The 20,860-nt window shown below is 36.8% G+C and overlaps 1 protein-coding gene across 1 annotated transcript in view; it reads right to left on the reverse strand.

The window, feature by feature from the left end:
• Positions 1-20,860, reverse strand: part of LOC306865530 (FRAS1-related extracellular matrix protein 2-like) — a gene marked incomplete at both ends in the record, with an annotated part of 55,833 nt that overhangs the window by 19,674 nt on the left and 15,299 nt on the right. The window contains 4 exons of the mRNA XM_079410199.1: positions 6,036-6,287; positions 8,182-8,307; positions 15,165-15,395; positions 19,639-19,785. Coding sequence (XP_079266325.1) covers positions 6,036-6,287; positions 8,182-8,307; positions 15,165-15,395; positions 19,639-19,785 — 756 coding nt within the window. The remainder of the gene's footprint in view (positions 1-6,035; positions 6,288-8,181; positions 8,308-15,164; positions 15,396-19,638; positions 19,786-20,860) is intronic.

The raw sequence follows: 20,860 nt of genomic DNA on the forward strand, positions 1-20,860 counted from the left end.
CATCCTGCAGCGAGGACCAGATGTTTCACTGGAGTCAAAAGCCTGGCTATGTCCGACTAGTTTCCACTAGTCTTTGTTGTACTCTTTATCTCTGCAGCAGAACATCTCTTCAGTTTTAATCTGCAGTGTGCTCAGTCGCTGCCGGCCAAACAACACTGAGCTCAGCATCCGGACCATGTTTGTTTTGATGCAGTTCATTAGCTCTCAGAGAGAGACAGCAGTATGGAGTGTAACTTCCTGACTCAGTCCACCACACGACTCACCGAAAAAAGCAAGAGTATTTTGAAAAGAGCTAAACTAGCGTCACGCTACTGAAAAGTGTATAGTTTTTTACTAGTTTTAGTTCATCTCTGGTTTCGCTCATGCAGAGGCAGCAGCAAACCACTACTCATGTTTAGCACACACATACACACAACTGAGAGAGAGTAATTGAGTTTTGGACCGAATTTTCAGCTGTAGTTTTGACATTCATTCCTTGCTCGTTGAGATCTTCTCTCCAGCATTCAGAGATAAAATCATTCCTGCATTGCCTGAGGGAGTCAACCTTTGTCTGTTTACCTGCCTGCAAACTCCTACATCACACGAACACACACATACATTTCCAGTCTTTTTTCCTCATCGTCTCTGATCATTCAGGGGAGTTGTTGTGCTTTACTTTGTCTGAGTTCTGTAGTTAACCACTCATCGTGTATCTAAATGACATGGAGAACAGCCTAAATTTCACAGACTCTTCATTCTGATCTGAAACCTTGATAAACAGAAAAATAAAAACAGAAATGATACACAACCTACTTGAGCAGCCCAACTAGGGCCACCAGATCAATAATTAATATGTGTGTATATGCTAGTGTGTGCACAAGAGAGAACCAGAAACCAAGGAGAACGGGATGATACAGATTTTGGAGGTATGCACAATTTCATACAGAATTTCATTTTTAGTATTCACAGTCAGCATTTCACAAGTACAAAGAGTGTAGAAAAACAACTTTTCACACGCACACACTATTTTTCAGTATCTCATGCAAGCATGTTGCATTTTTTAAATTTAAGTTCAAGTTTCAGTCTTAATAGATACCAAGTTGACACAATGCTCTAAAATGCATATAAAATACAAAATCACTTATGTATACACTACAAAAGTGTTTTGAAAAGAAGCCTCTTATGCTCACCTTATATTGCTGCATTGATTTGATCAAAAATATATTTTATATTATGAAATATGACAACTTCAAAATAACTGTTTCCATTTTAAAATATTTTAAATTGCAATTTATTCCTGTGATGCAAAGCTGAATTTTCAGCATCATTACTCCAGTCTTCAGTGTCACATGATCCTTCAGAAATCATTCTAATATGCTGATTTCCTGCTCAAGAAACATTATCTGTTGAAAACAATTGTGCTGTTGTGAAAACGGTGATACATTCTCTTCCAGTAATCTTTAATGAATTCTAAAGAACAAAATTTATGTGAAATAGAACTTTAAATACATCTTTGAAATACATCTTTACTGTCACTTTTGATCAATTGAATGCATCCCTGCTGAATAAATTGTTTAAAAATCCTACTGTACTGTATATTAAGTAAAATAGTATTTTTTTAAATTAGATTATTATTGTTATTGACATTTCATTCCATAATAAAAAGTACATTTTAGGTGATTTGAGCTTGTTGCAATGCAAAGCAAGGCAATGCAAAAAATGTAAACATATGACACTGCCTTAGAGTCTTATGGGGCAGAATAGTGTTGCTTTCCACCTTTTGGTGCTGTAATATGCATATGATTCCTTAATGTTTTCAGCTATCATTCTGACAGAAATCAAGATATAAACAAGCTTATTTTGTAATAACAGGATTGTATCTTTCATTTACAAAATATTATTAATTGCCTATAAGGCCCTAAATGGTTTAGCTCCTGCGTACCTAACTTGTCTTCTGCCACGCTACAATCCAACCCGCTCTCTAAGGTCACAAAACTCTGGACTTTTGGTAGTACCTAGGATGGCAAAGTCCACTAAAGGAGGTGGAGCTTTTTCACATTTGGCTCCCAAACTCTGGAATAGCCTTCCTGATAACGTTCGGGGTTCAGACACACACTCTCTGTTTAAATCTAGATTAAAGACATCTCTTTAGCCAAGCATTCACATAATGCATTTTATAATCTTGTACTGCAGTTATATCTGATCAAATGTACATTATTATTATTCTTTATCTTGGGTTGAACAAATCATTTTTGCTTAGATGGAACAGCAGCTGCGCTAATTACGTCTCTATTTGTTTCTCTGTTTCTGCCACGGGATGTAACTAGGAATGACAGAAGCTTCAGTCTGGATCCAACCCTTAAATGATCTGAGATGACGAACACCTGAGAAAAGATAATGCCAACCCCTCAGAGGACCTCAGAGGATGCCAACGCTCAGACAACATACAGAATTACCAAATTTTGCCATAAATTAAATATATTAAGGTTCTGCAATATATAAATATATTGTGGCAACTTAATTTCCTGTAGAGCTGCTTTGCAACGATTTGTATCATAAAAAGCGCTGTACAAATAAACTTGAACTTTCACAGTTCATGTTTTATATAGTCACACTTACCTTGTAGTATTATACTAAGTAAATAATTAAAGCCTTAAGGAACCTCATAGCCTTCATGTTGCACAAATAATCCCAACAGACTGAAACATATGCTCATTTGCAGCTCTAACACTGAATTTAAGGAGTGTTTTCCTGCTGCAGGATGCTGATTGATGTTTAGGTGGTTTTAGCCCAGATTTACTGATAACGGCTTCAGATAGAGCGAGATAAAATCTAATACCCTTAGGATATTGTACCATACAAGAGGACTGCCCCAGAAAAAAACTTCAGTAGCCTGAGGTGTGTGTGTGTGTGAGAGAGAGAAAAGGGGTTTTAAAGGAAGATAAAGACTCAGAACGACGTGCCAAAACAAAGCGCCAGCAACACCCTCTAATTACACAGTCTCTTACTTACACACACACACACACACACACTATTCATGCTTTAATAAACAGTATTTGTCAGATATACCGAACGCAGCACGCTCAGCTGAACTTAACTTGATGAAAGCTTTCACCTTCGTGTCACATGGGAATTAGCATTAATCCACGTTAAGCACTGAGCAGCACAGGGATTCAGTCGCACAGTGGTATATACATATATGTGCATGTATAGTTTCCCAGCCAAAGGATGAACTCTATCCCTTCCAGCTCTCTCCTGAGTGCAATTTCACGCTTTCTGTCTGAGGTGGGCTAAGCCAGTGGCTCCTATTTTCCTCAGCAAACTTTTGAGAGGAGCCATAATAACAGCAAAACAGAGATAAAAGAACAAAAATCCATTCGCTTTCTGCTGAAAAATAATAAATTCTTACTTTGAGGAAAGAAGGCTTTAGAATAACTCAACTTTATCTATGATTTCAGGGCTCATAACGCTGGAGGAAAAAGAGACTCCTATGCAAACTTCAGCATTGCCCATTTACATGTGCATTGTGTCTATTCTGGGTTCATCCGCTGGCTGCTGTATGTGCATGAGACACACAGAAATACAGGGCTTTGAGGAAAGATAAATCGCTCTTTGAATATCACTGCATGTTGAACTAACAAATACATATCTGTCTGAGCATGATATGGACTGTGAATACTGTAGCTCTATTTGTATGGTTTACAGACTAAATTGTAAGTAATACTTTTTTTTAAGAAGAAATAATATTCATTTTTGTTACTTTTTGCACTTTTATTGATTTTTTGGGGGAAAAAGTGGAACAGGAAATGACACAAGGCAGACTCAAACTCACATTTCCCACTTAAGCACTACAGCATGAGCACTGCACCACAATGCCACAGCTCCAACCATGTTTATTATAGTTTAAAAATTGTAAAACCATAAAAAACATACATAAAATAAAGCAAACCTAAACAAATAAATAAAAAACAAATAAATCAATAAATAATAATATACATAATTAAATTACATAATAAAATATTATATATATATATATATATATATATATATATATATATATATATATATATATATATATATATATATATATATATATATATATATATATATATATATATATATATATATATATATATACACACACATATACACACACACACACGTGTACATTAAAGATAGGTATGAAGCAACTAATGATGCGATATGATGCAATTCATCCCATTACGATGCAGTGCGATCCAATTTTTATTTTATTTATTTATTTATTTAATTCGCTTTTATTTCTTTGGATCAGACAGACAACAAATCATAAATTAACTTTAGTGTCTTCTTACTTCTAACACCTCAATGCCCGTTTCATAAAACAAGTTTACCAAATAAGGCAGGCTTATTTCAGTTAGTCTGACTCATTGTCAAATTATTTGGTTTCATAAAGCAAATTTAACATACAGTAATCAAGCTCAGCAACTTATGCTGGGAAACTAACCTGGTCCAGAGCAGGCAACCTGTCAAGCTAAGCTGAGTTCCTCTAACACTGACCAATAGCAAAACAATGATATTACCGCTGACTCTCTCACATACTATTATAGCCATGTAGGGCCTTCCTTAAGGGGGTGTAACTGGTGCGGTCGCACCGGGCCCCATGGCGAATGGACCGAGGGGGACCACACTACCCCAAGCCACAATCCCACCCACATCCCCGCCGGAACATGAATGCGAACGGAGCAAAAGTACGCGATTGTGCACGGACTGGCTACTCAGAACAAGGTCGCAAACGGATCGCGAAGGGAACGAGGGGGAAAACACCGCCCCCAGGACGCAATCTCCAAAGACCATTACAATCTAAAATTGCTCTTTAAAGCATTAAAATCACTCATTTCAAAATGAAAATAAATAAATAAAAAGACTACATTTTAACTGCTGAGAAACACACATTAACTCATTTGAGCTTAGGACTGTACTGGCTTACATTTTATTTAGCCTACATATTACAATAATCCCTTTACAGTTACTATCATAGAAATACACATATGTAGGTTTAAAAGTCTATAATAGGAACATTTAACCAACAATAAATATTTTAGCATTATAATTATTGTGCCATTATTCTGTTGCGCTCCGTCTGTTTAGTGCACATGCAGCAGCGCTCGTTCACGCGCCCACACCCGACGGCAAAATGGATATGTTTGCATGACTTTCTAACATTTACAGATGAAGAATATAGCTGTGAAATGTCGCTGAGGAAAACACAGTGTCTCAAATGCATTAAACAGCACAAATATATTTGTGGATCGATTTGGTCCATGATCGATATTAAGGGCTGTTTAAGAATAAGCGTCCACAAATTAGTTAGATTGTGTGAACTTCCATAAACTGTTGTTTATGGAACCACTCTACCCTAACTTTGTTAGGTTACTGCAAGTCAGGCTTTGGACTTTAAATCACAGCTTTTCCTTAGGTCTCTGTAGTGTTGTGATGCATCATATTCACACAGCAGCAGTGATGAGAGAATGCGCTTGAGAAACAGTTTAGAGAGGAGAAATCAATCTACATATAAAAATAAACATAGAATATTGGTCACAGCTTATTGGTCACGTTCTAAACAATAAAAAGTAGGCTATAGCGCATCCACTAGCAATTATATAAAAATAAATCCGTTTTTACCGATGCAAATATGCTAACTACAAATATACCAACTTGTATCCGATGCACACCTTTGTTAAATCTAATTTTCAGATTTCAAATTGGTAATAAAAAAAAAAAATAGAACTGAAATAAAAGTTATGAAAGGTATAAAAACTATGACTATAGACACAAAAATGAAAATAAAAATTCTAAATGTTAATAAAAACTTTTTCCCAATAATACTAAAATAACACTGGCTCCTACTTATTCCCCCTGTTTAGGACACAGAAGAGAGTTTGCTTCTTTCTTTGCTCAGGTCACGAGTACATTTCATTAAATCATCAATATGACAATCAATATTTCCTGGAGTGAAGACTTCATGTTCCTTTAAATATTTACTTTCAATCACACAAAAGCAAACAAGCCCTTACCGTCGTCCTGATCTGGCAGAATGCGGATAAGCGCAGTGGGGTATTCTGGGCCCAGACGGCCTCCCATAGGCATACTGAGGGTCACGTTGAAGCTCTCCTCTCCCTCATACAGTGAGTCATCAATGATCACCACACGACAGTGCTTCTCCGTCTCGTCCTTATCAAAGCGCAGAATGCTGGCCTGCTCCTCTGGACGGGAGATGTAGTCAGAGTAGGACAGAACAGAAGTGGGGACGGTTCCTGTGGCGGAGCCTGCAGCAGCACAAAAAGGACACATGCAGGGAATTCATTCAAATCCACATAAAGCATTTACAAATGCTTCAAAGGGACGTGGAGAACACATCTGAGGAAGCACTGACAGCAAAAATCTTAAAAGATATAGTTTGCCCAAAAATGACAATGTCATTTTACAAAAATGGCTGTCATTCTTTACTCAAACTAGTTTCAAACCCATTTTCTTTTTTTCCCCGTGGAACACAAAAGTAGAAACACACAAAATTTAATGTTGGTTTGGTATGAAAGACATTGAAAAGACTATTTTTTTTAATTCTACACATTAAAAAAAGGTTTTACAGAAGTCTTAAACAGATCTATCTGTCTGTCTATCTGTGTATCTATCTGTTAGAAGATAGTGAGACTGGATCATTTTAAACTTAAAAAAAAAAAAAAAAAAAAAAAAAGAACACAAAAGGTTCTTCAAAAACATTTCAGAAATTTGATTTGTAGAGTTAACTGTAAATTACCATAAAATGTATACTATAACTTATCATCATAAATTGTTTAATTATATAAATATATACACATACATAAATAAATGACAAATGTAAATTACACAAATTACATAAATATATGTGGTCTGTACACACATGTAGTACAAATCCATAATATATATTACTATTATGTGTGTGTGATATACGTATATATATTAGGGGTAACCCCGAATAGTCGAAGATTTGATGCTTTGATAGGAGGAGCCTGATTCGACTAACAATCTCACAGTCGAATATTCATGGGGTGTTATGATCATGCCATTTTGGCTATATGGGGGTGCTCAAATGTCTGATTTCACATAGAACTACCGGTTTTCTCCCAATGAGTTAATATACACCCTAATATGATAATTCTGTAAATAAGAATCTGAAAAGAAAGAAGCTTTAAATAAATATTTTAACGTGCGTGAACCCCTATAGATTTAAGTTTCACTTTCAATAATCCGTGACCAACAGAGGAGCATCTTGGCGGCAGGGATTTAAATCTTTAACAAGACTCAAAGTGACACAGGCAGAGTGAAAGACTGGATTTTTTATAACATATACGTCATAACGAGAGCACTATTGTAAATAATGTTGTGAATTCTTAACATCAAAACATAAAACATTATTTACCCCGTTTGTATCTGCGAAGTGTCCGGTACACATTTTCCCTGTGTGTTTACGTCATTATGGTAAATGTGTTTTGACCACGCCCCCAAATATATGATTCGACTATCAGCAAGATTCGAAAATTCCGATTCGGTTGTGAAAATCCTTAGTCGAGGACACCCCTAATTAATATATATATATATATATATATATATATATATATATATATATATATATATATTTTTTTTTTTTTTTTTTTTTTTTGTGTGTGTGTTTTTACATCAGCAATCTTTAAATGATGTTATAGATTTACCTTTGAACACAAATACTGATTAAAACTTGTATTTTTTAAAAAAAAATTTTTATCGTTATGTATATGTACAAAAAAAAAACAAATACAAGTTTTAATCAGTATTTGTGTTCAGAGGTAAATCTATAACATAATTTAAAGATTGCTGATGTAAAAACACACTCATTGTCTGTCTTCCAGATGTATTTCCACAGTGTGAAGGTAAAGCTGTATGAATTTATGAATGAACGGCTCATTTTAAACTCGTCCCGGTCTACTAACATTTGTTATGACATCCACTTCAAATGTTACAATGCACGTTAACTTTTGTTAACTCTACAATAAATAAACCCACTTCACCAGCTAATTATTTTTCAACAGTGATGATATAGAGCTACCAAAAAAAATGGAAGTTCAAAGAATATATTGTAAAGACGGCTGCACTCTTTTCTCTGATGCATAATGTATATAAGATTGTATATACTATATATTGCACCTTGCTGAGTGTGACAGACCACCATCAGCTCCTCACTGACATCTCCCCTCCTGTGCACGGGGATCAGGAGTTCTCCGATATCTTCTTCCACAGCAAAGCTGGCCTGAGGAAAGAACACCGTGGACTCTGTCAAAGGGAAAAGAAGATATAGCTCAGTATTAGGACTGCTGTTCTGTTATATCAGTCACAGAGGGATTTAGTGGCTCCCTGTCAGAAAGACTATTACCACAGGGCTTTAAAACACCACAGGCGGTGGATTGATTCTTCAACATATAATTATTTCAAATCATACACCTCTATACTGGGCGTGTAATGCACATTTATCTTGCACAAAAGGCAAAAATACATTTTGTATGAGAAAAATCATATCGAGCGCTTCATATTAGGTTTTTAGTGGCCTTTAGACCAAGCGGCATCGATATCTGTCCGTACTGGCTGTGTATTGTATTGTGTTGCAGTGTAAACCGTCTGATTGAGTGGGAGCTTGTTCAGGCATTGCTATTTTCAAATACCGCAGGTCAGGTCTGAGTCAACATCTAAACAATCTTTTTTTATAGCACAGAAAGGAGGAGGGAGAAAAATGCTCTAACCAGAGATGGAAAATCTATAGAAAAGACAGAGCTAGTGAAAGGCTGGTGATGTTTCTGAAATGGAGCCGCACAGGGACCAATAAGAAAAAAAAAAGTCCCTCTCTGTGTGGCCCGTCCTGCCCCAGATCTTTCTATGCAATTATACATGATCTTTTGCAAACATCTCCAATCATCAATCTGCAAGTGGTCATTTGGTACCAAGGGACAGTGGAGGTGAAAAACAGACCAACAAGCTATTGAAGTAATAGGTAAGGAAGAAGCAAAGAGAGTGAAGAAAACAACAACATCTAGACAGTTGCATTTTCATTGACAGCTTTGAAAGGTAAAACATGAATATAGTACACCAAGACTTTTAAAAAATATTATATTCACAAATGTTGTGCAATAAGATTAACTTTGCATTATAATCTTTTTTTACATATCTATAGTTTAAATGTATACACTAGTTATTGATGCTGAACTCTGTTACTCAAGTCATTATAAGAAAAATGATTAATTTATAGGGAATATTATATCGGAAATATAAGATATAAATATTTGGTCTAAAACTAGCTGAACCTAGCTGTATTTCAGCTTAATTTACAACCCTATTACTTGCAGTTCTGTTACAAATTCTGGCTTTTTTTTTCCAAATTTTTGTTTATTTAACACACATTGCTAGAAAACAGCATAAAAGCAATGGTTTTCAAATATGCAACCCTGTTACTTGCAACTAACCAATTTTGGCATATTTATCAAATATACATTTTTTTCTTTTTACAAATTCTGGCTTTTGAAAATTTGTTGTTTTTTTAAATTGTCTCTACTTTTAAAACAACATCAGATCATCTGTTTACAACTCACAAATTTTGGCATATTTATCAAATATATATTTTTTTTCATTTAAAAACTGTATGTTGTGTTTACTTGTGTTATCTTTGATTAATACTTAAATTTGTTTGATGATCTGAAACAAAGTGTGACAAACATGCAAAAAAAATACAAAATCAGGAAGGGGGTCACCACTTTTTCACACCACTGTATATGTGAATAAACAACGGAAAAACAGACACCATCTGTTCATTACAGTAGCATCAGATTGAAAGGCAGCTGTATCGAGGGCAGGCTGGTGAAGAAGAGTTGAAAGGATGTATAAGGAAGGACCAGAGACGCTCATTGAGATGGAAATATATATATATAGGGTGCGATTTGTAGGAGGGGATGGGGAGATTTCCCCCCCTCTGCTTTGTGCATTCCTGCCTCTGCTGAATTACTTTCATCCCGCAAAGCCGCTCTGACGTCCCGATCTGATCTCCGAAACAGTGAATCATTTTGCGACGCAATGGTTTAACTGATTCGGAGTTTCAAAAAGCTCCATTGTGTTCTTTGCTCGCTTTCTCTATGTAATTTATTCGTTGTTTGAATAACCGTGGAACTGAAATCATTACAATTAATAGGCCTAACGTACGCCTACAATGTTTTTTATTAAACTGCGATCACGTTAAATACAGTTTTTGTCGTATTAAAAACATTTCATAAAAATTTTCAAAAGCACCTCCCCCCCTGTTTTTTTTTTTTTTTTTTTTTCACAAATCGCAATCTCAACTGCTTTAATCTCTATTTAGATATGCTAGCATGGTAACAGGGTTGCAAAAATAGAATAGAATATAACTATTTGAAGTAGTTTGACCACCTGATATTGATGATTGAGATTTTCTGAAGGTTAAGGACCTATTTTCCTCATTTGTTCTTCTAAAAAACTGCAATTACTATATTTAGTAGCCATTTATCCACCCCAGATTTCTTCAATTATACGACATTGGCAAGAGAGTGTGAACTTGAGAACAAAATATTCTCCGCAAAACCAGAACGTTGTCCACTGTTCAGTCTCTGAGCATTGTACAGACTGAGTGACTACTCTCCTGATAAAAGAATGAATCTTACAGCCCTGAAGACTCAAACGCTGGCTGTGAGAAAAGAATAACAATGAGACAAATCTATGCAGCCTCTCAGGTATAAGGCTTACGTATTTAGACCGTCTCTTACCCTCACACAGGAAACTCATGCATGAGGGGCCGAAATAATGACCTTGTTTTGTACCGATCAAAAACAAGGCCGATGAGAAAGTAAAATCCTACGCATTTATATTCAGCTCTTGGAAGAGTCCTCTGCAGACAGGAGGTAGAATGACTTTTAACTTGCAGCACAGCATGGTATAGACAGAAGTTATTTTAATTACATGCTTGTCAATCATATCAGATTATTTATATAGTATTTTTCTATACTCCCTTTGAATGAATATATAATGCATTAGGTAAATGGCTGTTGTTTAATAAATACACTGCCTTAAAAAGCTTTAATTCTTTTGTCAGATTATAAATATCTCTATCCAGCCATCTATATTATCCATCCATATCCAGTCATTATATCCATCCATCTATATCATTCATCCACATCCATGCATCAATCCATATCCATCCATCCATACACCCATCTTTATTATCCATCTACATCGAAGCATCCGTCCATCGACAATTCATTTATTCTTGTTTAGTGTCATTAAGTGTGGTTCATGCTTATAATAAGAAAAAAATGAATTATTTATTTAAATATACCTAATTCAATATATATTACTCAATATATATAACTTGAAAACAAATCTAAATGGCCTACAGTTTTGCTTTCCAAGCATTTCTTTATTAACATTAGAGTATCTTTGCAGTGTAGATTTCTTGTCCTTTTCAATTCACATAATCTTTAAAATGATTTATTTTGGTGTTCAATCAAGGAAAGGTATAGCCATTTCATTAAACCCATTTCCAACATAAGACATCAAACCAGAAAGCAAAGTTGAAGTAAGCATCATAAAAATGCCTTTCCAGCCTCTCCTCTTTCTTTATTGCTCCTTACACTAATGAGCAGTGAAAGGTTCTGGCTGTAAAGGAGGAAGCTTGTCACATCGCAGCCGTCCCAGTCACAGATGTGACTCCAGATGCAGGCTTTTGTCTGAGCCCGCAGGTTGGTGTAAGCCATCATTTGTGAACGGCTCTGTGGCAACTGGGTCAGACAGGTCTCCGAAGGCCCCTGTCGGAAGAAAACTACCTCCCTCTCGCATTCAAATATTAATGCGTGAGGAGGGCAACCTCACACTGCCACACACACATAAATGCTAAAAGGATAATTAACCTGAAAGGAAAAAAAAAAATGACACGTGGAGCAACAGGGCGGCAGCATGCCGACCACCCCATCTCCCCTCCCTCTCGCCATTAGAAAGAGCAGCCAGACTCAGTCACGTTAAGCCTCCCATGGGGCATCAGCCTCAGCAAACAAACCCCACCGTTAGACTGATAATTAGCTCACTGGGGAAGTAGTGGAGTTTCTTTCTTTTTTTCTAAGGAGAAATAACTTCTGCAAAGATAGCGAGGCTTAAGTAACATTCAGATGGAAACTATCGCAGCGTTTGGGATTATAGATGAAAATTTTAATTATCCAGGGACCCCGAGGAGGCGATAAAGACAAAAACACACAGAATAAAACAATGCAAGCCTCCGGTTATTCGTGCTGCACATCTAAATACGCCGGTAATTGTGAGAATATGAGATGATGTCGTGATGATGAACAGGCAAATGATTCCATCACGGCTCTCGGCGAGAAAACCCAAAACAGACAGTGTGCCACAAACGCGGTTTGATCAACAGACTGACAAAGCTGTATTTTGTAATGAGAGCTGCTCGGACAGATTTATGTGCGGCTGTCTCATTACGGCTTTGTGATGCCTCTCTGTTTGGGTTCTTGCAGATAAAAGTGTGGCGCCCCCTTCAAAATGACCCCTCAAAACCTGTGCGACTAACTTTCATATGCAAACGATTTAATTACAGAGGGAGCTGGCACAGACGTGTCAAATCTCTCTCAAACGCCGGTCGACAATTTACATTTATCGACGAGACGCTTTCAAAACAAGAATTGCGCAGAATTCCAGATGAAAAGACGGGGCGCCGAAACGAGGGGGTGGACGGTGCGTTGGAAGCTCACAGGTAGGAAGTAGGAAGAGATATAAAATGCTATGATAATTGAGGTCCACTGAAAGACAGAAAAAGGCATCTGCAGTATAGAGATAAGGCTTGTGTTTTTATCTGCAACACTGAAAATTTTAGAAAATAAAATAGCCTGGGATGTTTTTAGCAGCTTTATTGTGTGTTTGCTCTCTGACTCACTCACTTCTTCACCAGATGTAATAGGGGTTTAGTATATTGAGCGGCTGAAGCGGTGATGTTTGGATATTTTTTAAGAATTAAATGGGTCTGAAAAAGGACTCTGATCTAATATAATCTTTACATAAGTATGTGTTCAAAAAGCCAATGTGCATTAGATAAAACATATGATGAACACCACTGTTCGGAACTTTGGGGTTGGGACAATTTTTACAATGAGTTTCATACAAGTATGTGACTGATGTTTGTCTTTAGGTGAACATTAAGGACATTTATACTAAAAGTTTTATTCTCTTGATTCTTTCAGTCCAGGCCAAAAAAGGAAATGATATGTTTAGTCCTGGTTCACTTAGCATTTACACTGTCACTTTCAACACTGAAGCTAAAGATACAAAACAAAAGACATAAGCAAACGGTAACAACCTAACTGGACAGCCTTTACAACTTAACCAAACATGCAAAACAATGCTGTGTTAAATGCATTCGTTGTACGTGTTTACATGAACAAGTTTTTTTTCCTCCATTTCTTTCACTGATGGAGTTTGGGTTCCTTGCCATTGTCCCCTTTTGCTTGCTTAGATGGGGACACTAGATATTTGGCAAATTTATTCTCATGACTGCACAGACAATGTAAGTTGAATACTGAACTGCACATGGTCAGATGATGACATCACTGTTTTCTCCAGAGATGCTTTATAGATAAATTGAGTTGAATTGTTTGTCATTTATTGACTATGCTCTTGTTTATCACCGTAAAGGTGCTTTGAAATCACCTGTTTTGTATAAAGCGCTATATAAATAAAGGTGACTTGACTACATATGGTGGTATTTTTCCCAGATATTAACTTACAAAGAGCTTATAAAACTGTACTGAACTGTAATGTGCAACAAAGATCCTATGATGAGAAGAACCAGGTACACTTCAGCATTCTGGCCTTTTTAGGAACGTGCCTTTTGACAATGTCCTATTTTGGGTTCGGTTAGATGTCCTTGGTCCATTTTGCATTAATTTACCAGTAAAACCGCACCAGAGTTCATTCGGAAGTGGCCTGAGATCCCCTGACAAGGCGTGGTGTACACCAAGGTTCACATGGTAGCGTTCACACTTTTTCAAATAAACCGCACTAAGGCCCAATCCCAATTCTTATACCCCTTCCCTTACCCCTACTCCTCCGCCTGCCCCTTCCCCCTTGAGGGGGGAACAGAGTGTCAAGGAGTAGGGGTGAAAATATTCCCCTAAGAATTGGAACACCACTACAATCCAGTCACACTTCATCATACGTCCTCTAGCTCCTATAATAAACACGCCTATACTGGTGTGCTGGTGTGCATTAGAGCCTTTAATTACCGTTCTATATTAATGTGCTGCTGACAGACACACACATCGGAGATCTCAGAGATCTGTACGCAGCTCACACATCCAGGAACAAAGAAACTTGTCAACGCTGCCCCACGACTTTTATTAATAACAGTTTAAATACTGAATCGCTATATTATATTTTCCAGCAACAAGAGGATAAAATCGCTGTTTTTGAAGTAAAGTCACTCATTGTAAAGAGCGAGATGTACCGACGTACATACACTTTCATCTCTCTTTCTCGATTTGGCAATATTTGATAAAAGTGTTCAGCAATTTCTAATTATTGGGGGGACTAGCCCCCCTCAAGGTCTATGGTGGTTATCGCCCTGATCAGACATGCAAATATGTTGTGGCACTATCGTGCGGTCTGTAATGATATGACATTAGAAAACTTTAGCGATGTTTTGCAAACATTTCTTTGAATAACATGACCGTAAATATGAACTCACGATTGAATGTAACATAAAATTTTATTAATGCCAATAACGCTTACATTTATGTGTCTTTTTGTTCGGTCGGACAGCCATGTTGCTGCTGTAGCCGGTTTGTGCTTAGAAAATTCATACCCCTTCGTTTGAAGTGTGGTCCTGAAAAATCTTCGTTTGAAGGGTTATCTGGCCCTTCCCCTACCCCTCCAACCAAAAGAGAATCGAGACACCCCTACCCCTTCATGTGAACGTGCGAAACGGAGGTGTAGGGGAAAGGGGAAGGGCCTAACAGAGCACACAGTAACCTCACCACAGCTTGTTTTAATCAAACCAAACCTGCCAAGTGTAAATGCCTTAAGAATTTGTTCATTGTTACATGCTTATAAAATGTTTGGTTAACTTCTGTTGGACTTACCATCACCTGGATCCACAATCTCAGCTGTGGCTATTGCTGGTGACTCCAAAACAGCCATCACTGGCTCAGTCAGGATAATCTGGAACGTCTCGGACTGCTCGTATTTTCCATCAGTGAGAAGCCTCACTCTCCATGTGGCTGTGGTCTGGCCGGGGTTAAACTGCACCTGCTTCTGCGATTTTCCCAGGAAATCCTTCTCCTTCTCGGCACTGCCATCCAAAGTACCAATCCCTTAAAACAGCACAATATAACAATTTTGACAAAGTTTCCTGACTTCATATGTCCAGCCTACAGATGTGTCACAACCCATGACCTTGATAACGATCTACTCAAAGAAGCTTATTATGAAATTTATGAGTAGGGATTAGCTAAATATGCATTTTCCAGATTTATAAAGATCGAGCACAACAGTGCAGGTGACTACGCACTAATCGACGCCATATAGAAAGAGATGCACTTTGTATAGAAGAAAAAAAGCCCCAGGGCTGTAGGTGTTGAATACTCAAGAGGCTAGGATGTAGCAACAAAATCAAGGAACATGTTGAACTAACGTGCAGCATGTAGACTCTACTTCCTCTCTACTGTAACACTGGTGCGAAGCTGTGATGGGATTCCCACACAGTGGGAAAACTTGCAATGAACCTGCTCGGAAGCATTTGATCTCTGATACATCAAGCAGAGACACTGTCAGGGATCCGTCTGCCAGAACCTCCCAAACAGATGTGAGAAATTAAATCACCTCAGTATTTCAGATCAATGCTGGATGATCGCTGAGCTTCAATCCATAACACTTAAGATACTACATGAAAGAAAAAGCAAAACTGTAGAAAAAGACTGCAGATAGGGATTTAATTATAAATATAGATTTTTATGTTGACCCACTAGAAATATTACAAGCATCAAAAATGTACATAAAATTACACATAATACAGACCATAGGTTTCAGATATCTCAAGCAGTCACAGGCTGTTTTCCTCCAGGTAGTAGTGTTACATTAAAAAAAAAAACATCTCCAAGATGTTTCAAGAGGCCTACCTGCAAAGCTACCTGAAAAACTATGCGCACCTAGGGCAAAAGCCGCTTTAAACGCAAAGGATGGGCACACCAAATTGTTGATTTAATTTAGTTAATAGAAGTTAATTGATGAAGAAAATCTATTACAATTAATGGCAAAATTAATGTTTGGAAATGTAATACACACACACAAACACACACGCATACACTATATTGCCAGAAGTATTGGGTCACCCCTTCTAATGAACATGTTTGACTACTTTAGTAATTCCCATGAGTACAAATCTTAATGTTTAAGCATATAATGATATTCTAGGGAATTGTGTGCTTCTAATTTTATAGCAACAGTTTGAACCGAACCCTTTTCTATTCTAACATGACAGTGTCTCTGTGTATAAGACACGGTTCAAAAAGACATGATTGATTCAGTCAGTGTGGAAGAGCTTGACTGGTCTGCAGAAAGCCAAGTCCTGATCCCAGCTGAACTCCTCTGGTGTGACTTTATATGCAGACCTTGAGCCAAAAACTCATCACTCATCTGTAACGAGGACACCTTAAAATAAAGTGTTACCCCTAACCCTAACCATATAGTAAGTACATGTAGTTAATTAATATTACTCACTACTTAAATGTATAATTACACTATAGCAATGACACCTTAAAATAAAAATGTAACCAATAAATGTATCTGTAATTTTTTTATAGTTTCTGAGAAAAAAATGTGTAATTCAATTACAGTTACTTATAAAAATGGTAACAATAACAAAGGGGATTACAGCTGAATATTTTCACACATACAGATATGATTTCTATCCCAAATTGCATTGACTATTAAATCATATATATATATTACATTTATATAGTGAGTCGCAGTAATATTAATTAACTACATGTACTTACTATTGTCAGACCTCTGTTGTGTGTGTCATGTGTTCCTGCCTCTTGTTTCCATATTTGGTTTGTTTCCTGTCCTTGTTTAATGTGATCATTAGTTAATTCTGTTCCAGCTGTGTTTGTGTAATTAACCTGTGTATTTAAGTTCCTGCCTGTTCAGTTTCGTGTCGTCTGGTATACTCGTTACTCCCCGGTGTTCCAGTCTGTGTCTACCTTGCCTTGTATTGCTCTGCCTTGTTTGGAATCATTAAAGAGTTTATTTTGAGTTTACTCCTCGTCTCCTTGTTCCTCGTTCATCCTTGCTGTGTGCACCGTGACAACTATATGATTAGGATTAGGGATAACACTAAGGTGGCACTAAGGTGTCCTTGTTACAGTTAATTATACATTTAAATTCTGAGTAAAATTAATTAACTACATGTACTTACTATATTGGTTAGAGTTAGGGTTTGGCTTAGGGTTACTTGAATTGTAATCATGCATACTTAAAACACCTTAAAATAAAGTGTGACCAATTCATTTTGCAATTAGATTACGTAACACTGTTACATGTAACTAGTTATTCCCCAACAATGCACTTAAGGGGCCGTATTTCAAACCATCTTTAGTCTGTGAGACGTTCCCTCATGTGGCCATTAAAGGTTATTTAGCTGTAGCTTTCAGCAGAATATAACTTCAGATAGAACAAAACCCTTCACAGATTCCATCCAACCATGTACATGGAAAAAAAAAAATCATCCAAGAAAGCACAGTGCTCGGAAAGACAGAAATTGGTTGAAAGATATAGGACGCCAGCCAGAGTGAGTGAGACAAGAGGAAAAGGAGAGAAAAGGGCCGAGGCAGGCGGGTGTGAAAAAGTAGAAAGCTATATGATGGGTGGGGGTAGATATGTTTGGCAGAGAGAGCTCCAGGCTCCAAAGAGCACAGATGAAGCCTGATCTCAAACACTCTTCACTGGTTGTGAGCATCACTATCACACTTTTGCTGTTACCGGGATGGCTCATCCAAAAATGAAATTCGGACATAATCTTCTCTCACTGATGTTGTTTGAAACCCATGGGTGTTTTGTTTCTTCTGTTACAGTGATTTGATGCAATCATTTTTGCTTGCCACTTCAAATGAATAGTGACAATTTATCAGATCATATACTGTACTTACGTTTTTGAAAGAAGTCTCTTCTGCTCACCAAGGCTGCATTTTTTTTTTATCAAAATACTGTAAAAACAGTAATATTGTGATATATTATTACAAATTTGCAATTTATTCCTGTGTTGGCAAAGTTTAATTTTCAACAGCCATTAGTCTTCAGTGTCACATGATTATGCAGAAATCATTCTAATATGCTGATTTGCTGGTCAAGAAACATTTCTTATTATTATCAGTGTTAAAAACAGTTGTGTAGCATTTGTGTGGAAATAGACAGTATAAAACATCATTTATTTCAAATAGAAAACCTCTGTTAAAAAAACACTTTTTAAAAAATATCTTCTTGATCACAAACTATTGAAATAGTGTATTATTAAATATTTGAGTACAAACAGTTCTATATGGAAGCCCACTTTCATATCACATCAAAAAAATAAAAAAATAATTGACTTCTGTAGTTCCAGGTTTTAATATTTAAATTACCCAAATTTCAGCTAAAATTAAGCCTATGGGGCCATTCGGAACAGTTAATGGTTTTGCAATTAAAATCTCAAACGCATGTCAGTGGAATAAAAGAAAAAAACAGGTCTAGAGATGCATGTTTTTTTTTTTTTTTGGTCTGGGGGGTTTGGAAACCAGTTTCTGTCACTGAATAACAATAAAAAAAAATTTAGAAAAAAAAAAAAAAAAAAAGATAATTTCAACTTTTTGCAGAGGGAAGAGTAACAGAGTACAGAGTAACAGAGGGAAAAATGAGTGGAATGATTAAGGTCAGAAAGGAGAGGTCTTGATCACCCTACCGCCCCCTAGAGACAGGGAGATTCATTCGTTTTTATTAACCTGCACTCTAGAACCTCATTATTTACACCGTATATCCTGCTTTTCATTCTGCCCTCCTTCCTTTTCATCTCTCTTGTTGCCTTCTGCTCTCCACTTAACCTCAATAACCTCAACATCCCTTCAAGCCAACACAAACACCACAAATCCGAAGCAGCGTGAACAAAGCCCCTTAGTTTCAAGAATACTGACCACATATGGGGCTGAGCTGAGCTCGGTGCAGGGCAAGATAAGCAGGTGTACGCTCAAAAAAAAGTGTTCAGACTGTTCTACGGATGTCAGAGAGAGAGCAAGGGCTTTCATCTCAGTCACAAAGAAGCCAAAACCACTTAGAAAAACATCTCTAACGGCTTCCCATTGATAAGCTTAAGTAATAACAGCTCTCACTGTGAACACAGGCGCTACTGAATGCTAATGACTCCCTGTTAACGCCTGTACTGGTGACTTCTCGACAAGTTAAATCAATTCTGGATAATTTGTTTTTCAGCAAAGAAATAGGTGACGGTGAATGGAAAATGTATGAAATAAAGTATTATGCTGGCAGAAAATCAAAAAAATAATGATCCAGTGATCTGATACTCACCAACAAAAGACGTTTCACCGAGAAAACCTCTACGTCGGAGGATCACCTCGAGAACTTTGTCTTGCTCATCCACCACATAGTTCAGTTTCTCCAGAGAAATCCAAGCCCAGTTCAGACAAAACTGCTGGTTCTTCAGTTTGTTCCCTCCTGAAAACAACAATTAAAATTTATAGACTCTTATCAGCATTTGAAAGCATAAATAGAGCACTGCAGTAACAATATATTTTTTTAGGTCAACCCAGAAGTCCGCATTACCCTGCTTCCTTTGACAAAAACCCAACAGGACTTTCCATTGGCTTTTGGGTTACTGCAGAAAATAAGTTCTGTGACCAACAAACGTTTATGATTTTTACGAGTTTTTTACATCATGATAATCTTCACAAATGAACACAACTTTCATGAATTTTGAAGCCTCAATACAATCCTCAGAAGTAAAAGCTGCCAGCTCTTTCGCTCTTTATCTAAATGTAACAAATTGGAAAGTTTGAGTTAGAATACTTTGCAAGAGCACAAGTATAAACGCAATGAGGCTGTAAAAGTGGACTATAGTGAGTAAATTAGCTTTTCTGTTTGGTGTGATGACTTTTAACGTCCCAGACAAACTCTGTAGTCCCATTTAGCCACTAGTTAACCTAAAAAAAGAGGTATTACTATTTTATGCCATTGAATAAAACATGAAAATATCTTGAGCTTGTGTTAACCACAGACCTCATAGGTTACAGGATTCATTCCTGCAGCACTCCATAAAATATTTGTTTAAATATTACGGAGTGGAGATGTGCAAAACATTAAGTCATTACAATTCTGCAGAGCTTTTCTGTGGAGTTCTGCATACACATGTTCCTGCAAACACATTATGAAAACGATCCTCATATAATTGACTCAGAAGGGATTAATTAGTGATCATTTACATCATAACATAATGTACACACTACCAGTTGTTTACTTAAGGGGTTTATGGTAAATAACTCTCTCATAATGCTACATTTTACATGTAATTTCCCCATTTGGGAAAACCCACCTCAGGTTTTATAGCACAATTAACTAGTTTATGCTACAAGGATCCAGCTTTTTTTTTTAACATAAAATCACTTAGTGTGTATAGAACAGACATAATGAAATATGTATACCTTGTGCATGCTGACTTCACACTTCACATGCTTGGCTTCACAATTCCTGGTGTATCTCACACTGAAATGGTATCATCCAGATGTTCCTAAAT

This window comes from Barbus barbus (assembly GCF_936440315.1).
Source record: "Barbus barbus genome assembly, chromosome: 47".
Classification (NCBI taxonomy): domain Eukaryota; kingdom Metazoa; phylum Chordata; class Actinopteri; order Cypriniformes; family Cyprinidae; genus Barbus; species Barbus barbus.